General features: G+C 39.1%; 1 protein-coding gene across 3 annotated transcripts; it reads left to right on the forward strand.

The window, feature by feature from the left end:
* Positions 1 to 1,127: 1,127 nt before the first annotated feature.
* Positions 1,128 to 3,672, forward strand: LOC143548183 (zeatin O-glucosyltransferase-like). 3 transcript variants are annotated; one of them, XM_077039424.1, is made up of 2 exons: positions 1,128 to 2,053; positions 2,937 to 3,672. In XM_077039424.1, the coding sequence occupies exons 1-2, from the start codon at positions 1,269 to 1,271 to the stop codon at positions 3,613 to 3,615; spliced, it is 1,464 nt and encodes a 487-aa protein (XP_076895539.1). In that variant the 5' UTR covers positions 1,128 to 1,268; the 3' UTR covers positions 3,616 to 3,672. The 3 variants fall into 3 exon arrangements, with proteins under 3 accessions (XP_076895539.1, XP_076895538.1, XP_076895537.1); XM_077039423.1 differs by having other exon boundaries at positions 1,129 to 2,098; positions 2,937 to 3,670; XM_077039422.1 differs by having other exon boundaries at positions 1,130 to 2,101; positions 2,937 to 3,667.
* The last annotated feature ends 12,097 nt before the right edge of the window (positions 3,673 to 15,769 follow it).

Genomic DNA, 15,769 nt, shown 5'->3' on the forward strand with positions numbered 1-15,769 from the left:
TAGTTAAATAGTCCGACTAACTTATTTGACTAATAAAAAAGTTATGTAATCAAATAAAATATTCACACACTGAATATTAAGTATACCCGGTGTTCGACTTTGCTTCTGTATTTACGCGAGAGGTGACGGGTTGCTGACTAGCTTCACGATAATGTATGTAACCTTATCTAAACTTTATATATGAGGCTATACATCATGACTTAAACCTCACAAGGTGAACTGGGAATTAGTTAATAGATCACGAATTAAACACACAAATCGTTGGTATAACTCTTCATTTATATTAATCAAGAAAATAACTTAAAATTTGATAAATTCTCTAATAACCTTAAATTCTTTAAGATTATATAGAGATTACAAATACAATTAAAAACTAAATTAAAATCCTAATGTATACTTAATAAATAGAAGTCCATTTTTACTACTAATATAAACTAGATACTTATCTTTTGAGATTATATAGAGATTACAAATACAATTAAAAACTAAATTAAACTCCTAATGTATATTTAATAAATAGATGTCCATTTTTACTACTAATATAAACTAGATACTTATCTTTTGAGATTATATAGAGATTACAAATACAATTAAAAACTAAATTAAACTCCTAATGTATATTTAATAAATAGATGTCCATTTTTACTACTAATTAATATAAACTAGATACATATCTTTTGAGATTATATAAAGATTACAAATACAATTAAAAACTAAATTAAACTCCTAATGTATATTTAATAAATAGATGTCCATTTTTACTACTAATTAATATAAACTAGATACATATCTTTTGAGATTATATAGAGATTACAAATTCAATTAAAAACTAAATTAAACTCCTAATGTATATTTAATAAATAGATGTCCATTTTTACTACTAATTAATATAAACTAGATACATATCTTTTGAGATTATATAGAGATTACAAATACAATTAAACCTAAATTAAACTCCTAATGTATATTTAATAAATAGATGTCCATTTTTACTACTAATATAAACTAGATACTTATCTCCAATTGTTTAAACCGACCCCAGTCTCATTACTTGAAATACGCCTGTCCCTAAGCCATTTATTCAGGCTCGGAAACTAATGTATAATAAATTACACAATTTTAAAGTCACAAAACAACAACCTTACCAGTTATTTATAGGTCTAACATACGTCATATATTAGTGATTCCATATCAATTCACATGATGGACCACGACATTAAAAAAGGAAGTGATGTGGGAACAAAAACGGCACCTTCATCTAAATCTACATGTGTATGTTTTTATTATATAAAGCTCCAAAATCTCATAAACCAAATGACACATCTATACTACACACAACTCCTCTCACACCTTATACCATGGTTGCTGACCAAAACCCCGTGGCGGTAGTGATGATCCCACTTCCACTACAAGGCCATCTCAACCAACTCCTCCACCTCTCCCGCCTCATCGCCACCCACAAAGTCCCGGTCCACTTTGTGTGCACCACCACCCATGGACGCCAAGTCAAACTCCGCGTCCAAGGGTGGGACCCTAACACTATTTCCACTATACACTTCCATGATCTCCCTATCCCACCCTTTGCATGCCCACCCCCTAACCCTAACTCCACTAATAAGTTCCCCTCTCATCTACAACCATTATGCGAAGCGGCCACGAATCTCCGTGGCCCTGTCGCTTCCCTTCTCCATAAACTCTCCCCCACCGCCCGCCGCCTCGTTATTATCCATGATTCCCTCATGAGCTCCGTCGTTCAAGACTTTGTTTCGCTCCCAAACGCCGAATCTTACACTTTTCATAGTGTTTCGGCCTTTTCGATCGCTTTATACATTTCCGAGAAAGTTGGAGAACAAATCCGAAAATTAATCAAACCAAACGGCATAACAAAAATCAGCCTCTCATTTGAAGGCTGCTTCACTCCCGAATTCAAGCAATTCATCAGTGTCCAACACGAGTATGCGAAACTTAGCTCGGGTCGCATATACAATACGTGTAGGATTATTGAGCAGCCGATCTTGGAACTACTTGAATCCGAAGCAAGAAGTGCTAACAAGTTACTATGGGCTCTTGGACCATTCAATCCTTTGGAATCAAAAAGGTTGTGAATGAATTTGATCTACATCTATTTTTAAATGCTATTCCCTCATGAATGTGAATATCACGTGCAATAACATATATGACAAATTGGTTAAGAATATTTTTTGGAATATAGTAACATTTAGGCACACAAAAAATAGTTTGCCTAAAATTTTAAATTGAATTTATTATTACTTTTTTGACGAACTACGTACTAGTTTAAACAAGTTCACATGTGAAGATGGGAACTTTTTTTAGTTTTTTCACATTTTTAAATAAAAAGTTTGTATTGGTTATCAATTAAAGTTAGTTTACATATTCAAAAACAACAAAGTCATAGTAATAGCAATAACATTTTTGGGTCGTGTTGTAGACATCCCACCTCCATCTGATTTAAGTACATCATCGGATGATTATTCACAAAATACCTGGACGACTATTTTGATCAAAAAAGAAATTATTTTTCAGAACGGCCATTTTCACAATATCAAAATGGCTATTCTAACCTTAGGGGGATTAAATTTTGAAAACCATTGGTCAACACGGGCTATTTAACCGATATCAGGCGGTGGTTCTGACCATAGACGGTCAAACTTTGAAAGTGTTTGGTCCATTAAAATCGTCGTCCGACCTGTATCCAAACAACCGTTTGAAACTGTGTCGAATTAAATGTCAGTTGATTTGTGTATAGATGACCCCGACATTTTTAGTGAAGTGGTTTTTAACATTTGTTAAGAGATTTGAATTACTAACGAACTTGAAACTATATTATATATTTACAAATACTTTTTATTTACCTATGAATACAACATAATATTCACATAAATAGCAACACTATAATGGTATATCATTTTGTGCAGTGGGTCAAAACTCCCTAAAAAAGATGGTGGTCCAGTCGATAGATGCCTCAACTGGCTTGACAAACAAGCATCCAACAGTGTGATATTCGTTTCATTCGGGACAACTACTTCATTCTCGCAACAACAAGTCAACGAGATCGCGACAGGGTTAGAAAAGAGCGAGCATAAGTTCGTTTGGGTTGTACGAGACGCAGATAAAGGCGATGTTTTTAGCGACAATAATAATAATATTATTCGTGTCGAACTCCCCAAAGGGTACGAAGATCGAGTTAAAGATCAAGGGTTAGTGGTTCGAGAATGGGCCCCACAGTTAGACATACTGGCTCACCCGTCCATCGGTGGGTTCATGAGTCACTGTGGATGGAACTCGTGTATTGAAAGTATGTCAATGGGTGTGCCAATAGCTGCATGGCCCATGCACTCTGACCAACCAAACAACGCAGTTTTGGTAACCGAGGTTCTTAAAACCGGGGTTTTGGTAAAAGATTGGTGTCAGAGAGAAGAAGTGGTGGTGGCGGCTGCGGTGGAGAAGGCAGTGAGACGACTGATGGGGACAAATGAAGGGGCGGAGATGCGGCGGAGAGCGGTGGCGTTAGGGACAAATGTTAGAAAGTATGTTTTAGACGGGGGCGTTACTCAAACGGAGTTAGGAAAGTTCATTGCTCATATAACTCGTTAAACTATTTGTTGCCGACATCAATATTAATATTATTAATAATTGTTTGATTAATGTTAAATTTAATATCTGCTAGCCGTTATTTTATTTTATTTTATTTTGTGGTGGCATGGGGCCGACAAATAATGTAGGATTCAGCCGCCAGAACATAGTACGTGAGTCATGAGTACGTTCAAGTGAAGAAACTAAATACTCTCTATATATTGGGTGCTGTATGTCGACTGAAGAAACACTAAGTGACCCCGGCAGATTACGGATAATCTTAGGGTTAAGTAGATGTTTCCCACGAGGGTTAGGTCCGGCAAAGATGGTTATTCTTCTGATGACCTGCAAAACAGACACCGTGAGCTCGTCACTGAGAAGGGGGGGTACCTCCTTGTGACCACCCTCCGGCGTAAGAATCAGACTGGATTGCTCTGAATATAATTGTATATTAAGAGAAATAGCTAGAGCAGATAAGATATGTGATGGTATAAGATAGTATATGATACCGTTCCAAGGTGTTGGAGTATTTATAGCCGAAGGTAGGTTTCCAAGCAGGTACAGCCAGCTGTATAATATTCCTTTTCTACCAACTGTGGGCTACGCACGTGCCATGCTGGTGGTTGGTGGGTAGGCAGCGGCTGATAGTGACATGGCCGGCTGTGTACTATTCCTTTTCCACCAACTGCAGGCTATGTACGTGCCACGACAAGTGTTGGTGAGTAGGCAGCGGCTGATAGTGACATTTTGTACTAGAGCGTGCTCCTCGTCGTACTGTTGTCAGTGAGCTGTCACCCTGTGATTGGTTCATGGGCTGCTTTGGTCAGATATTGTCTATTTTGTCCATACCTTGGCAGGTATAGTACAAAAGATCCTCCAGAAGCGTACGGACTGGCTCATTTGGGCGGGAGTATTCCCGCCTTGCTCATTCCTTCTTCAGGTGACATTACTGAATTATTGAGAGTTAGTGCCTTGTGCGTGTAGTCTTGCTATTAGTGCGGGTAGCCTTCCCTGATGGCTTGTATCCGCAGCTGCGGGAACAGGCGGGGTACTTCACCATTGGGAGGCTTTTCCTGCGGGAACAGCTGGCGTACTGCGCGTAAGGTCTTCATCTCTCTGAGCATGGTGGGTCCTGCGGAACCAGTTGGTCTTTGCGCAGACGTCCCTCTTCAAGGTGAGTCTTGCGGGTCCAACTGGGCCCTGCTGGGACCTACCTCTTCAAGTCCCCCCAGTCCAATGTTCTTCTCATGATTTGTTAATAAGTGAAGTGAACTTTTGGACTTAAGCAAAGGGTTTTGAAAAGGGTTTTTAGTTTTAAGGTTTTCCGTGAGGATTCTTCCCGCGGTTTTCCTAATGTCACGTGCAGAAATTCCCGACTTTTCTGCTTGATCTTTGGGTATGATGCGGGTAGGTGTGTAACCTCCTCGCAAGTCAGGAGCGTTGAGTTTCACTTGTGTAGATTCTCCACGAGGTTTTGGTAGTTTTAGACATAGTGATCAATTATGTTAAACAACCAATTCCATCTTGGAGCTTCAAACAATCTAGTTCTCAACGTTCCCGCTATGCGGGGATGTTATTTCCCTTTCCACAAGCATGGCCCAGAAGATCCTTCTTGGTTTTAATTCCCTGCAAGTGCTAAGTATGTGAAGGGTTTCGCCTTGACACTGTACCCGCACTCGTCTTATAGTTACTTGACTTCCAAGGTATTCTTGGCTTCAATTCCTTGCAGGTGCTAAGTATGTGAAGGGTTTCGCCTTGACACTGTACCCGCACTTGTCTTACGGTTTCTTGGTTACCAAGGTATTCTTGGCTTCAATTCCCTGCAGGTGCTAAGTATGTGAAGGGTTTCGCCTTGACACTGTACCCGCACTTGTCTTACGGTTTCTTGGTTACCAAGGTATTCTTGGCTTTAATTCCCTGCAGGTGCTAAGTATGTGAAGGATTTCGCCTTGACACTGTACGCACTTGTCTTACGGTTTCTTGGTTACCAAGGTAAGGGAGTATATTCCCTCTTATTTTTGAATCTTTGTTTCACGCATATTTTAGTTTAACTTAGCAATTTCTTGAGTAGTTTGGATAAGTTAACCTTTCAACGTGGCAGATGATAGGTTAAAGTTTTGCTCTCTTTCATGATTGTGCGGGTAAGACCGTCACTTTCACTTAATGACTTGCTTTATAAACGTTATATGACTTGCTCATGCATATTATAGTTTAATTTGGCACTTTTTTTGCCTCAAAAACAATATATGATTCGCTCGTGCATACTTTAGTTTAACTTAGCAATTTTCCAAGTGTTTTGGATAAGTTAACCTTTCGACGCGTGGTTGTCAATAGGTTAGTGTTCAGTTTCCTCTATCATGATTGTGCGGGTAGGACCGTCACTTTTATTTAGTGGGATGACCAATCTTCACCTATAACTGACCTGCGTGAAGGTTTTCCTCATCTTTTCCTTAGAAATTTTTGCCGTTTTGTGTTTATGCGGGGTTTGCCGCCATCCACACGCAACGACTTACTTTCCCACTTATTTATGCGGTGAATACCGGCATATCAGTGTTTTGAATAAGTTAACCTTTCGACGCGCGGTTGTTAATAGGTTAATGTTCAGTTTCCTCTATCATGGTTGTGCGGGTAGGACCGTCACTTTCATTTAGTGGGATGACCAAACTTCACCTATAACTGACCTGCGTGAAGGTTTTCCTCATCTTTTCCTTAGAAATTTTTGCCGTTTTGTGTTTATGCGGGTTTTGCCGCCTTCCACACGCAACGACTTACTTCCCCACTTATTTATGCGGTGAATACCAGCATATCAGTGTGGTCAGATCATAAGTATAAATGTAAGACCATCAGCGTCAATATGATAAGGAGAATCATTTCCATTAGAAGTGGCTCTAGGCCTTTTCTTTACAAGTTTGGAATTGATCTACATGCAGCCTGTGTAATTGAGCTCCCTTCCATGTTCTTGGGATGGGGGTGTCATCGAGCCTTTCGAGCCGATATGCACCTGGTTCGGAATCTCGTTGTTTACGCAGTATGTAGTCTCCAACATTGAAGCTGCAGTTTCATCCGTGTTTTCCCCAACTGGGTTTCTACACGCATTAGCCTGCTTAGCGTCCATTACGCCACGAGGTGAGTGAGTTTCCCATTTCTGACGAATGCTTCGACGACGTCCTTCAAGGATACGCATTCCTCCGTGGTATGGCCTTTTGTCCTGTGGAAGTCACAGGATTTGCTCTGATCAGCGTTGTGACGCTGTCGGATTATTGGAGCCTTTGGGCATGGGAGCCTCTCGGTGGCAAATATTTCGGTGACGCTTTTGGTGAGTGGCGTCCATCTGGAGTTCCGGTTCGACGACTGCATGTTATCCCTTCCGCCTAACCGAGGGTGCGGGCCGGATGAGGTGTCAAAGTTTACCCTTGACTGCCAAATACCAAGCTTCCTCTTTTTGTTTTGTCGGGCGGTAAGGACGTTGTTTTCTCTTGTTTTTTGAGTGTAGAGGTTTGTGCTCTGGGGAAGATCTCTACCCAGTTGTTTTTCCGTTTCCGCGAAGCGTTTAGCTGCTGTCATGATGGCATCCCACGTGGATGGCATGTCATCATTACCCGTTAAGGTGCGGATGAGCTCTGGGTCTTCCGCGCCCTGGATGAAAGCAGCGCGAACAAGATCTTTGCTAATAGTGCCCAGACTTAGCTTTTTTGAATTGAAGCGCGTGATGAAGTTTAGTAAAGACTCATCTTCCTCTCGGATGCAGTTGAGGATCATCCATTGCTCTTCAGTATACTCTTTGTTGACTGAAGTGTTGGCTGAACTTCTGCTGGAAGTCTGCCCAATCGTAGATGTGATGGACCGGTAGACGGTCGAACCACGCTCTGGCTGCCCCAACAAGCGTCATTTGGAACATGTAACACCACGTGGGTTCCGTCCAATTGCTGACGGTTGCCCCCGCTATGAATCTGTTCAAATGATCGTCTGGGTCAGATATACCATCATATGTGTCTATGTTGGACATTTGTTTGGCACTTTTCGGGGCAATTGCTTCCGCAATGTCCCTTGCAAATTTGGACGTTCCCGCATTTGCAACAGTTGGTCTGAAGGTTTTAGAGAAGTCACGTGGGTTTCCACCCGCGTTTTTTGGTTTAAAGGTTTCTCCAAAATCTCTTCTGTGGAAATCTGCTTGTTTACGCTTCCCTTTCGCCCTATGGCGCGGGTTTGCGTCACTGTCAGATTCTTCCCAATCTTTATCATACTCGCACTGATTACTCATGTTGAGCTGTTGTCGAGTGCTTCCGATTTCGTCAGCCTGTTGGAGTGAACGTAAGCGTTCATCCAACTCAGCTTGGAATTCCTTCTGACGTGCTTCCGCCCACGCTTTAACTTGATCAAGTGTTTGGCGGGGGAGCCTCGTCTGTTGTCTCTCCAACTGGGTATCGGTGAATCCCAGGGGAGGATTATTTACTGCACTTGCCCCGGGTTGGGTAACCGGGGTAGTGTTCGTAAATATTGTGTACTCGCCGGTGTTCCCCCCAGTAGGTGGGGTTGTGGTTACCGGAGTTTCTTGGTCACTCGTTGGCCTTGGCACCGGAGTAACCTTAACCATCTTTCCAGAGGTTTTGAAAAAACTGAGAAAATTAGTTCTAGCTTTTATGCACGGATGGCGCCAATGAAGAAACACTCATCGACATAAAACAGTTTTAGTATTGTTACATGTTTTCTTGTCCATTGCAAAATGTTTTGTTTTTTTAAGCAATAATTACAATACTTGGTTTATATATTTTTCTAAGAGCAACACGATGTAGGCTTAATTATAAGATTAATCAAACTGTGACACCAAAAATTGAGTTCTATTTGGGAACAGTACGTACTATATAATAACATTTAAATATTAGTTATTCATAGACAAAAGCATGCATTTCTTGTTATTGCGTAGCCGCCTTCAGACTTCAGAGTAATGTATAGCGAAGGCTCAGCAGAGGCACAAAAGATTAACTACCCATGTGGGCTTCCGTTGGGTTTCTTTTTAAGCTTAATTTCCTAGCTATTGAAACAAATACAAATATAAGAGCATACACAACAACAAATCGACACATCATCGCCATATCAAATTCCAAACTTTTCTTAAAAACTCTCACTCTCTTCCACAACAATAAATCTTCACAAACCTATTAAAAAATATTAAATATGTATATATATGCATGTATATGTGCATATAGTATGTGTGTGTATAAAAGATGGGGGCCCACAGTGCAAGTTTGAAGAGACAAACCTGTCACAAAACTTCAAAGCTTCACAATGGGTGATTCCAACTTTCCTTAAGTTTGTTTGCTGCCACAAAGACTCAAACTATGGGATTTATGGCCCATTGTGGGTGCTTTAAGACGAGGTAAAAAAAAACGTACAATTAGTTGATGATGCACGATACATAACATTACATACAAACCTCGGGGTGCCTAGATGAAACACTGTCAAAGGTGATCGCCTGATCCAGGGCCGGCTCTGAGAATTGAAAAAAAATTTGGTCCGAAGACGAAAAATATTTTTGACATTAATCGCTATGTTCTCGAGTAGTCGAGCTAACTTCACGAAAGAAAGGAAAGGAAAACTTTTATTTTTCTCTTCCTTTTTTTTTAAACATCATATCTATTTTCCTTTTCTTTCCATCCAATTCTTTTCGTATTAGAAAGAAAACTTTCACTCTTTAAAACCTCATCCCCCCCACCCATCCATTTTTCTTTCTACCATTAAATGGAACTTGGGAACACAAAGTTTTTATGTTTCCATTCATCTTTTAAAAAAAACTTGAGAACACACCTCCTTCTATCTTTCCATCAATTTCTTTTACTTTCCTTCCTTAAATGGAACTCGGGAACACACGGTAAGTTAAAAAAGTATTTTGTTGGGTTTAAATAATTTAATTTTTTAATTGGCTTACTTGGTTATAATTTGGATTGTGTAGAAAACTTTTGTATAAAATAGGCTTAAACATGTCTCAAATCCTTTTGGTTAGGAGTCATACCATTTTTGCCAATACACCAAACTAGTTGTTATGTAATTGAGTTTAAACATTGAATATACATATCGTTTTTCATAAATACATTTAATTTTGTTTAAAAAATATTTCAGACCTAGCTATGCGATTGACCACCTAGCCCCCTAGGGCCTGCCCTGGCCTGATCATTGAGCTTATATGCATGCCCCAGACTATGTTGTCGAAGCGGTCATATAAACGTGATTGCTTATTGGTCAGCAATTTGCACGCTGCCGGATAAACGTGATGGATAATATAGTAGCAAGAGGAGTGGGGTAAGTTTTTTAAAGTAAGCTAAACAAAATAAGTAGTCCTTGTGATTTGTAGAATGGTAAAGGTGTTATTTTACACTAAATTATCAGTCTTATAATTTACAAAATGTTAGTTTTAGTTACAAATTAACAAAAATATCCCAAACCTCATCTCTCTTAAAATTAAACTTCAAACCTTTATTTTTATCAAATCACATCATCATATAATTGCTTATATATATCATCTATAAAGCTTCAACTAACTTTTAAAAAGAGTTAAGTGCTATTTTAGTACATGTGGTTTGATCAACTACGCAACTTTAGTACTTTTTTGATTTTTTCGCAACTGGCTACTCTATGTTTCAAAAACTGGCCATTTTAGTACTTTTTCGTAACTCCGTTTAATTTGTCCGTTAAGTCAAGGGCATAATTGAGGACACTTTGGTAATTTCATTATTTTCTTTATTTCTTTTCTTTTAACACCCCCCCCCCCAAATATACCAGTAAACCCTAAATCCCTAACCCATAACATCAACCAATCCAAACTCTAAATCCCCAAATTAAAAGCCCTTATCTCCTCCATCGATCCTCGCCGGAAAAACGCACCCAACCACCGTCGCAAACCCGGAAAAACGCACCTCCTCATCACCGGAAAAACGTACCCAGCGTCCCAACCACTTTCGCGTCCACCGTCTACTCACCGGAAAAGCGTACCTCTTATTCGCCGGAAAAACACACCTCCTCCTCGTCGGAAAAACGTAGCCAACTCTTGCTCGCTGCACCAACACTTACATCCACCATTTTTACCCACCTCCATTATCTCCATCGCCGCTGCACCATACTCGTCACCTCCATCACCGGAAAATTCCTTTCGCCAGCAGTGAATTAGGGTTTTTTCAAATTTGTTTAATTTTTCCGATTTGAGCTTCGATTGAAATTGGGTTTCGTCTGATGAGGGTTTTGGTTTAGGGGTTTGGTTTGGATCCTCTGCGAGCTTCGAATATGCTGCAAAGATGCTTGACTTTGCCTTTGATTGAATCGGAGGGTTTTTTAACGGATTCGGAGCGGTTTAAGGTCAAATTAGGTGAGGGTTTTAGTGGGCAATAGATGGTGGAGGTTGAATTAATGGTTTAAGATCGGTTGTAGATTGAGAGGTGAAAGAATGAGATTAGGGTTTGGATAATATTAAAGGTGGAAGGGAAGGAGATCAAAAGAAAACAAATAAAATAACTAAAGTTACCATTATACCCTTGACTACAAATTAAACGGGGTTACGAAAAAATACTAAAATAACCAGTTTTTGAAATATGAAGTAGCCAGTTACGAAAAAAATCAAAAAAAGTACTAAAGTTACGTGGTTAATCAAACCACATATACTAAAATAACACTTAACTCCTTTTAAAAATGAAGACAAAAGCAATGAACTAGTCTTATATACTTTTTTACAAAACCCTGCTTTATTACATGGTATTAATGTTTTCCCATCCTTGTGCCCATCAATAGATTTGACCACCAAGGGCAATGCCACCTCATCTTTAGGCATGAGGAGGTTACATGCTCCACAAAGATTGGATACTTTCAAGAGAGGATATATTATACCCTACTTAATACAAATCCATGAATTAAAATGACAAGACAATTACATATGTTTCCTTAGGGATTACTTCGAGGTCCACATCAGCATGACATTGACTAAATGTAAATCCAAACTAATCTAGTAGACACACATTAACCGCTATTAAAGTAAAAGTATCATCAAGATAAACCACAATATTATAATGTCATTCGGCCACGTTGCCTATGTGTAATAACCACAATTCAATATTCTGTATTATATTAACGACACATCATAGATTCATAGTCTTCTCCAACCACCCTAATCATACAAAGATATATTATAGTACCCATCATTATTTATTCATTACTTTTATCATTTTTCTAATACAAATAACGTTTATTTTAATTTTGAAAACGAAAACCTACTAAACACTAATTGAATATAAAGAGACAATATTATTTTGTTTAAAAAAAAGTGCATCACCTCAAACTGAAAATAACAATAAACGTAAAAAGCTAAAGAAAGTTCAACATCTACATTCGTCACGTAAACATTTTCATACTTTGTAAAGTCGTACAGAGCCATCCGTATTTAAACTTTCAATAGTATTTATATTTATGATATTCCCACGTAGTTCTATTTATATTGTACAATACCGTAAACATATAATGTAGTTTTATAAAATTTTAGTTGTGTTAACTTTTAATTGAATTGTTAGTACACCACTTTGTGGACGAGCATTATCTTAGTGCTTTGATGATTCAAACCATGTGTACTTAAATGCATAAAGCCATTAATTTAGGGGAAAGTGACAATGTGATTTGCTATTTTGCCATATCTTTATAAAATATAAATCTAAAATGCCAAATGAGCATTTTCATTTGTGTGTCAAAATAAAAAAGGTGGAGTGGTCTTGGGGTGGGCTCGGGGAGCTATTGGGACCGCTGGAAACACCACCCTTGTGCCCCCCGAGCCCTAAAAAACACCTTAATTCAGGATCACTACACCGATTTAAAAAGGAAACAAATAGTTGAGCCATTTTTTATGGTGAGTATTAAAAAATGAACTATAAATTGTAATATTTGTGTTTTCTCTTTGTAGCTTAGGTCATGGGGTATACTCTAACCCCTCGTAACTCCACATAAGCACAACCTTACTCATTTTTTCTCTCTTTCACTCCAACTCATCCAAAGAAAATGGTTTAATCCATTTAACTTCATCCCACTCCTATTGATTGTTAATTTAATATATTGTCATTTGACTTTTAACCCGTGAAGAGCATAATCCATGGCCCTTTTAAACAAATTTAACACAAGTGCGGGTGGTTTAATCCATCTGAGTGTCATGTCATCTTAATTTATGTTGAGCGTTAAGAGTATATCCCATGACCATTTAAGTTGATACCATTTAACTTGTTTAAATACTCGTTTAAAAAAAGTTGGATTATTTGCTGTTGACGAGATTCTGTGGGTTTTTCAGTAAACACTTTTCATGATTATCAAATAAAGTTAAAAAAAAAGGTAATACACAACTAGACATTCATCCGTCCCCCACTTGTGACCCAGTGGTAAGAGGTTTGTGTTTTTCGGTGGAGACTCATGTTTGAATCTCATTTGTGTCACTTTTGGATGGATATTGACAATGAAGGATTTGAGTTAGTTCTTGTGTAAAGGTTGTCAGTTCGAGTCATTAGTCCACTCGGGTTTTCGTCCCACCGTGTGTTACGCCAGAGAATTTTGCTCTTGTGGTGGCACAATGACTGTCAAGTGGCAATCGGCGGTATGGTTTCCTAGGAGAACGCCGAAGCCAAACTCTGAAGTTAGCATGCGCCGATTATGACAACATAGTCTGACTAAAGTGCATCAGGGCTCTCCAACTTTAAAGAATACGATAACTTATATACAAAAAAAGTCGATGTTAAAAAAAACTATAAATTCATCTATTTTGTTCCTGTGCATTCCACTTGTATCATTTCTCTCATTTGCATTCAACATATATCACTGATAACTTATACAAATAAAATACTTATACTAATAAACAGTTATTTAATGTACTTTAAATTATTATCAAAATAATTAGATTTCATGAACATTTTAAAACATAAGAACTTATATGATATGGACATTAATACATTATCAAATTCATATAGTTCACGATCATTTCGATATTAGATGTTTATGATTGGTGTTGGGTGTGCTAACATGATGTTGGTTAATTTACCAAGATTTCATAATATAAGTATGGATTTTGGGTCGGTACTGACTACTAGTGTTTCAACCCATCTTTCATTATTCATTGTGGTTCTCAACCCGTCTTGACCCATTTCTTCTTTGTTCTATTTTTCATGGATTCGGCATCACCAACTTGCTCGGGATGTTTTTATTTTTTGCCTCAGTACCGACCACCATATGAGGGTGTTCCCACAGGTATCGATCGGTACCGGCATCCGTTTAGAGCCCGCTTCATCCACCCTAACAAGTGGATTATTACTGACACAGGCACACAGCCTTTTGACATCTGTAAATGTTGGATTGTTGTGTTGGATTTTATGGACGTTTCGGGTCAAGTCAACGTGACCGACCCGAACGTGACCCGGAGAGTTACACCGGGGGTAACGAGAGATGGGCCTACTTAAATGTTAATTAGGCCCGACACAATTAATTAGATGGACAAGATGATGGTCAAGGCTTGTTTTGTTAATTGGGCTCAAGCCCAATTGGTTTAACATGCTTAAACCCTACAAATATTACTATATATAGAATATGATATTAATATTTTATAAAAACAGTTAACAAACGCCTAAACCCTAGCTGCCACCTTAAAACCGGCGCCGTTTTCCGGCAGCCGCTTTTCCGGCGATACATTCCGGCCACCGGAATCTCAACCACATCATCTTCTCCGGCCATTTACTTGCAAACCACCACCACAATCCCTTATCAAGCTTCTGGTGTTGTTCTTTGCTCGTCTCCGGCCACCTATAGCCCTACTCCGGCCACCACGTTTTTCCGGCGAGCTATTTTAGGCCGCCAAATACCGTCTCAGCCAACCTACACCAAACACTGTCACCAAGTTTCATTCTCTGGTCATTGCAATCATCACCGCACCCCAATAAACTCTTGACGTCCATTAAACACTGATCCGTGCTTTTCCGGTGAGCTGTTATCTTTCCGGCAAGCTCGGTTTTCCGACGAGGGTTAGTCCGGTGAGTTGCTGCTGTTGTTTGCTGCCGTTAGCTGCTGTCCGTTGTTGTTGGAGCTGCTGTCCGCTGTCGTCTACTCTTGTTCCGATGAGTCGCCGCCGTCTGTTGCCGCCCTCCGCCGCCGTCCGCCGCCGGAGCTGCTGTCGGGTCTCTTTTGTGTCCAGATCTAGCCTTCTTGTTAACTCCTCGGTGTCTTCCCGGTTCTTGTTAACCGAGGTATATCGAATACCCAACTATGGTTGATTATTTATTTGTTATTCGTACTCGTAGTGTTGTAATCGGATTCGGGTTCGGGTTTCCGTTTTTGGTTCGTTTTAACTCGTTAATATCCGCTGCGTTTTGTTGTTCGTTTACATACATATATTAATATTGATTTCGAAACGAAACTTATAACTAAAACGGGTTCAATTTTGTTTATCCGTTTTCGTTCTCGAACCACCGTTGAAACCCAACAGTGGTATCAGAGCCGCGGTTACAACGTACGAGTCGATCCCGGTTCGTTTAAAACTGGATCTACATCTTAAACTTTAAATCGTTTAAAGTTTATAGATCTAGAATTTTTTTTTCGGGTGATTTTGGATTGGTCAAAGTTTTGTTTATTTTATTTGACCAAGTCAAAACGACCCGAAATTCGTTTATTGTGAATATGTAAATCCGGCCCCGACGTATGTGATTGATTGGTTGTGTTTGGTGTTTGAGCTTGTTTTGGCCATACGGTTGGTTCAAAAGTTGTAAAAAGGTTATTATTTAATTTTCGGTTTTCTTTTGACCATAAAGATGGTTCAAATTTGTAATAGGACATATTATTGTTAGTCTATAAATTTGTAATTAAGAAGACGCGAAGATAACCGAGGACGAGCTCATGGACATCTTGGAGTTAGTGGGAGTTCGGACAAGACGATGGGATGCACGGAGAAGTCCATCCTTGTGGTTGTTTGTGTTGTGAACCCCTTGACCCGATCGGTCTCCCTAATTGGCTCTAGCGAGACCGATCACCTTTTGGCCATAAGGATTTACATATTATTGTTATTTGCTATTTGTGGTTGCTTGGATTGTTTATAATAGGATTATAATATCACCGACCTAATACCAAATAAATTGGAAAATAAACATTTTTTAACCGATTTTGTTTTGCAAATTAAAAT

This window comes from Bidens hawaiensis, unplaced genomic scaffold (assembly GCF_021521415.1).
Source record: "Bidens hawaiensis isolate Kalapana, Puna unplaced genomic scaffold, B.hawaiensis_p1.1 tig00014937_1, whole genome shotgun sequence".
NCBI lineage: Eukaryota > Viridiplantae > Streptophyta > Magnoliopsida > Asterales > Asteraceae > Bidens > Bidens hawaiensis.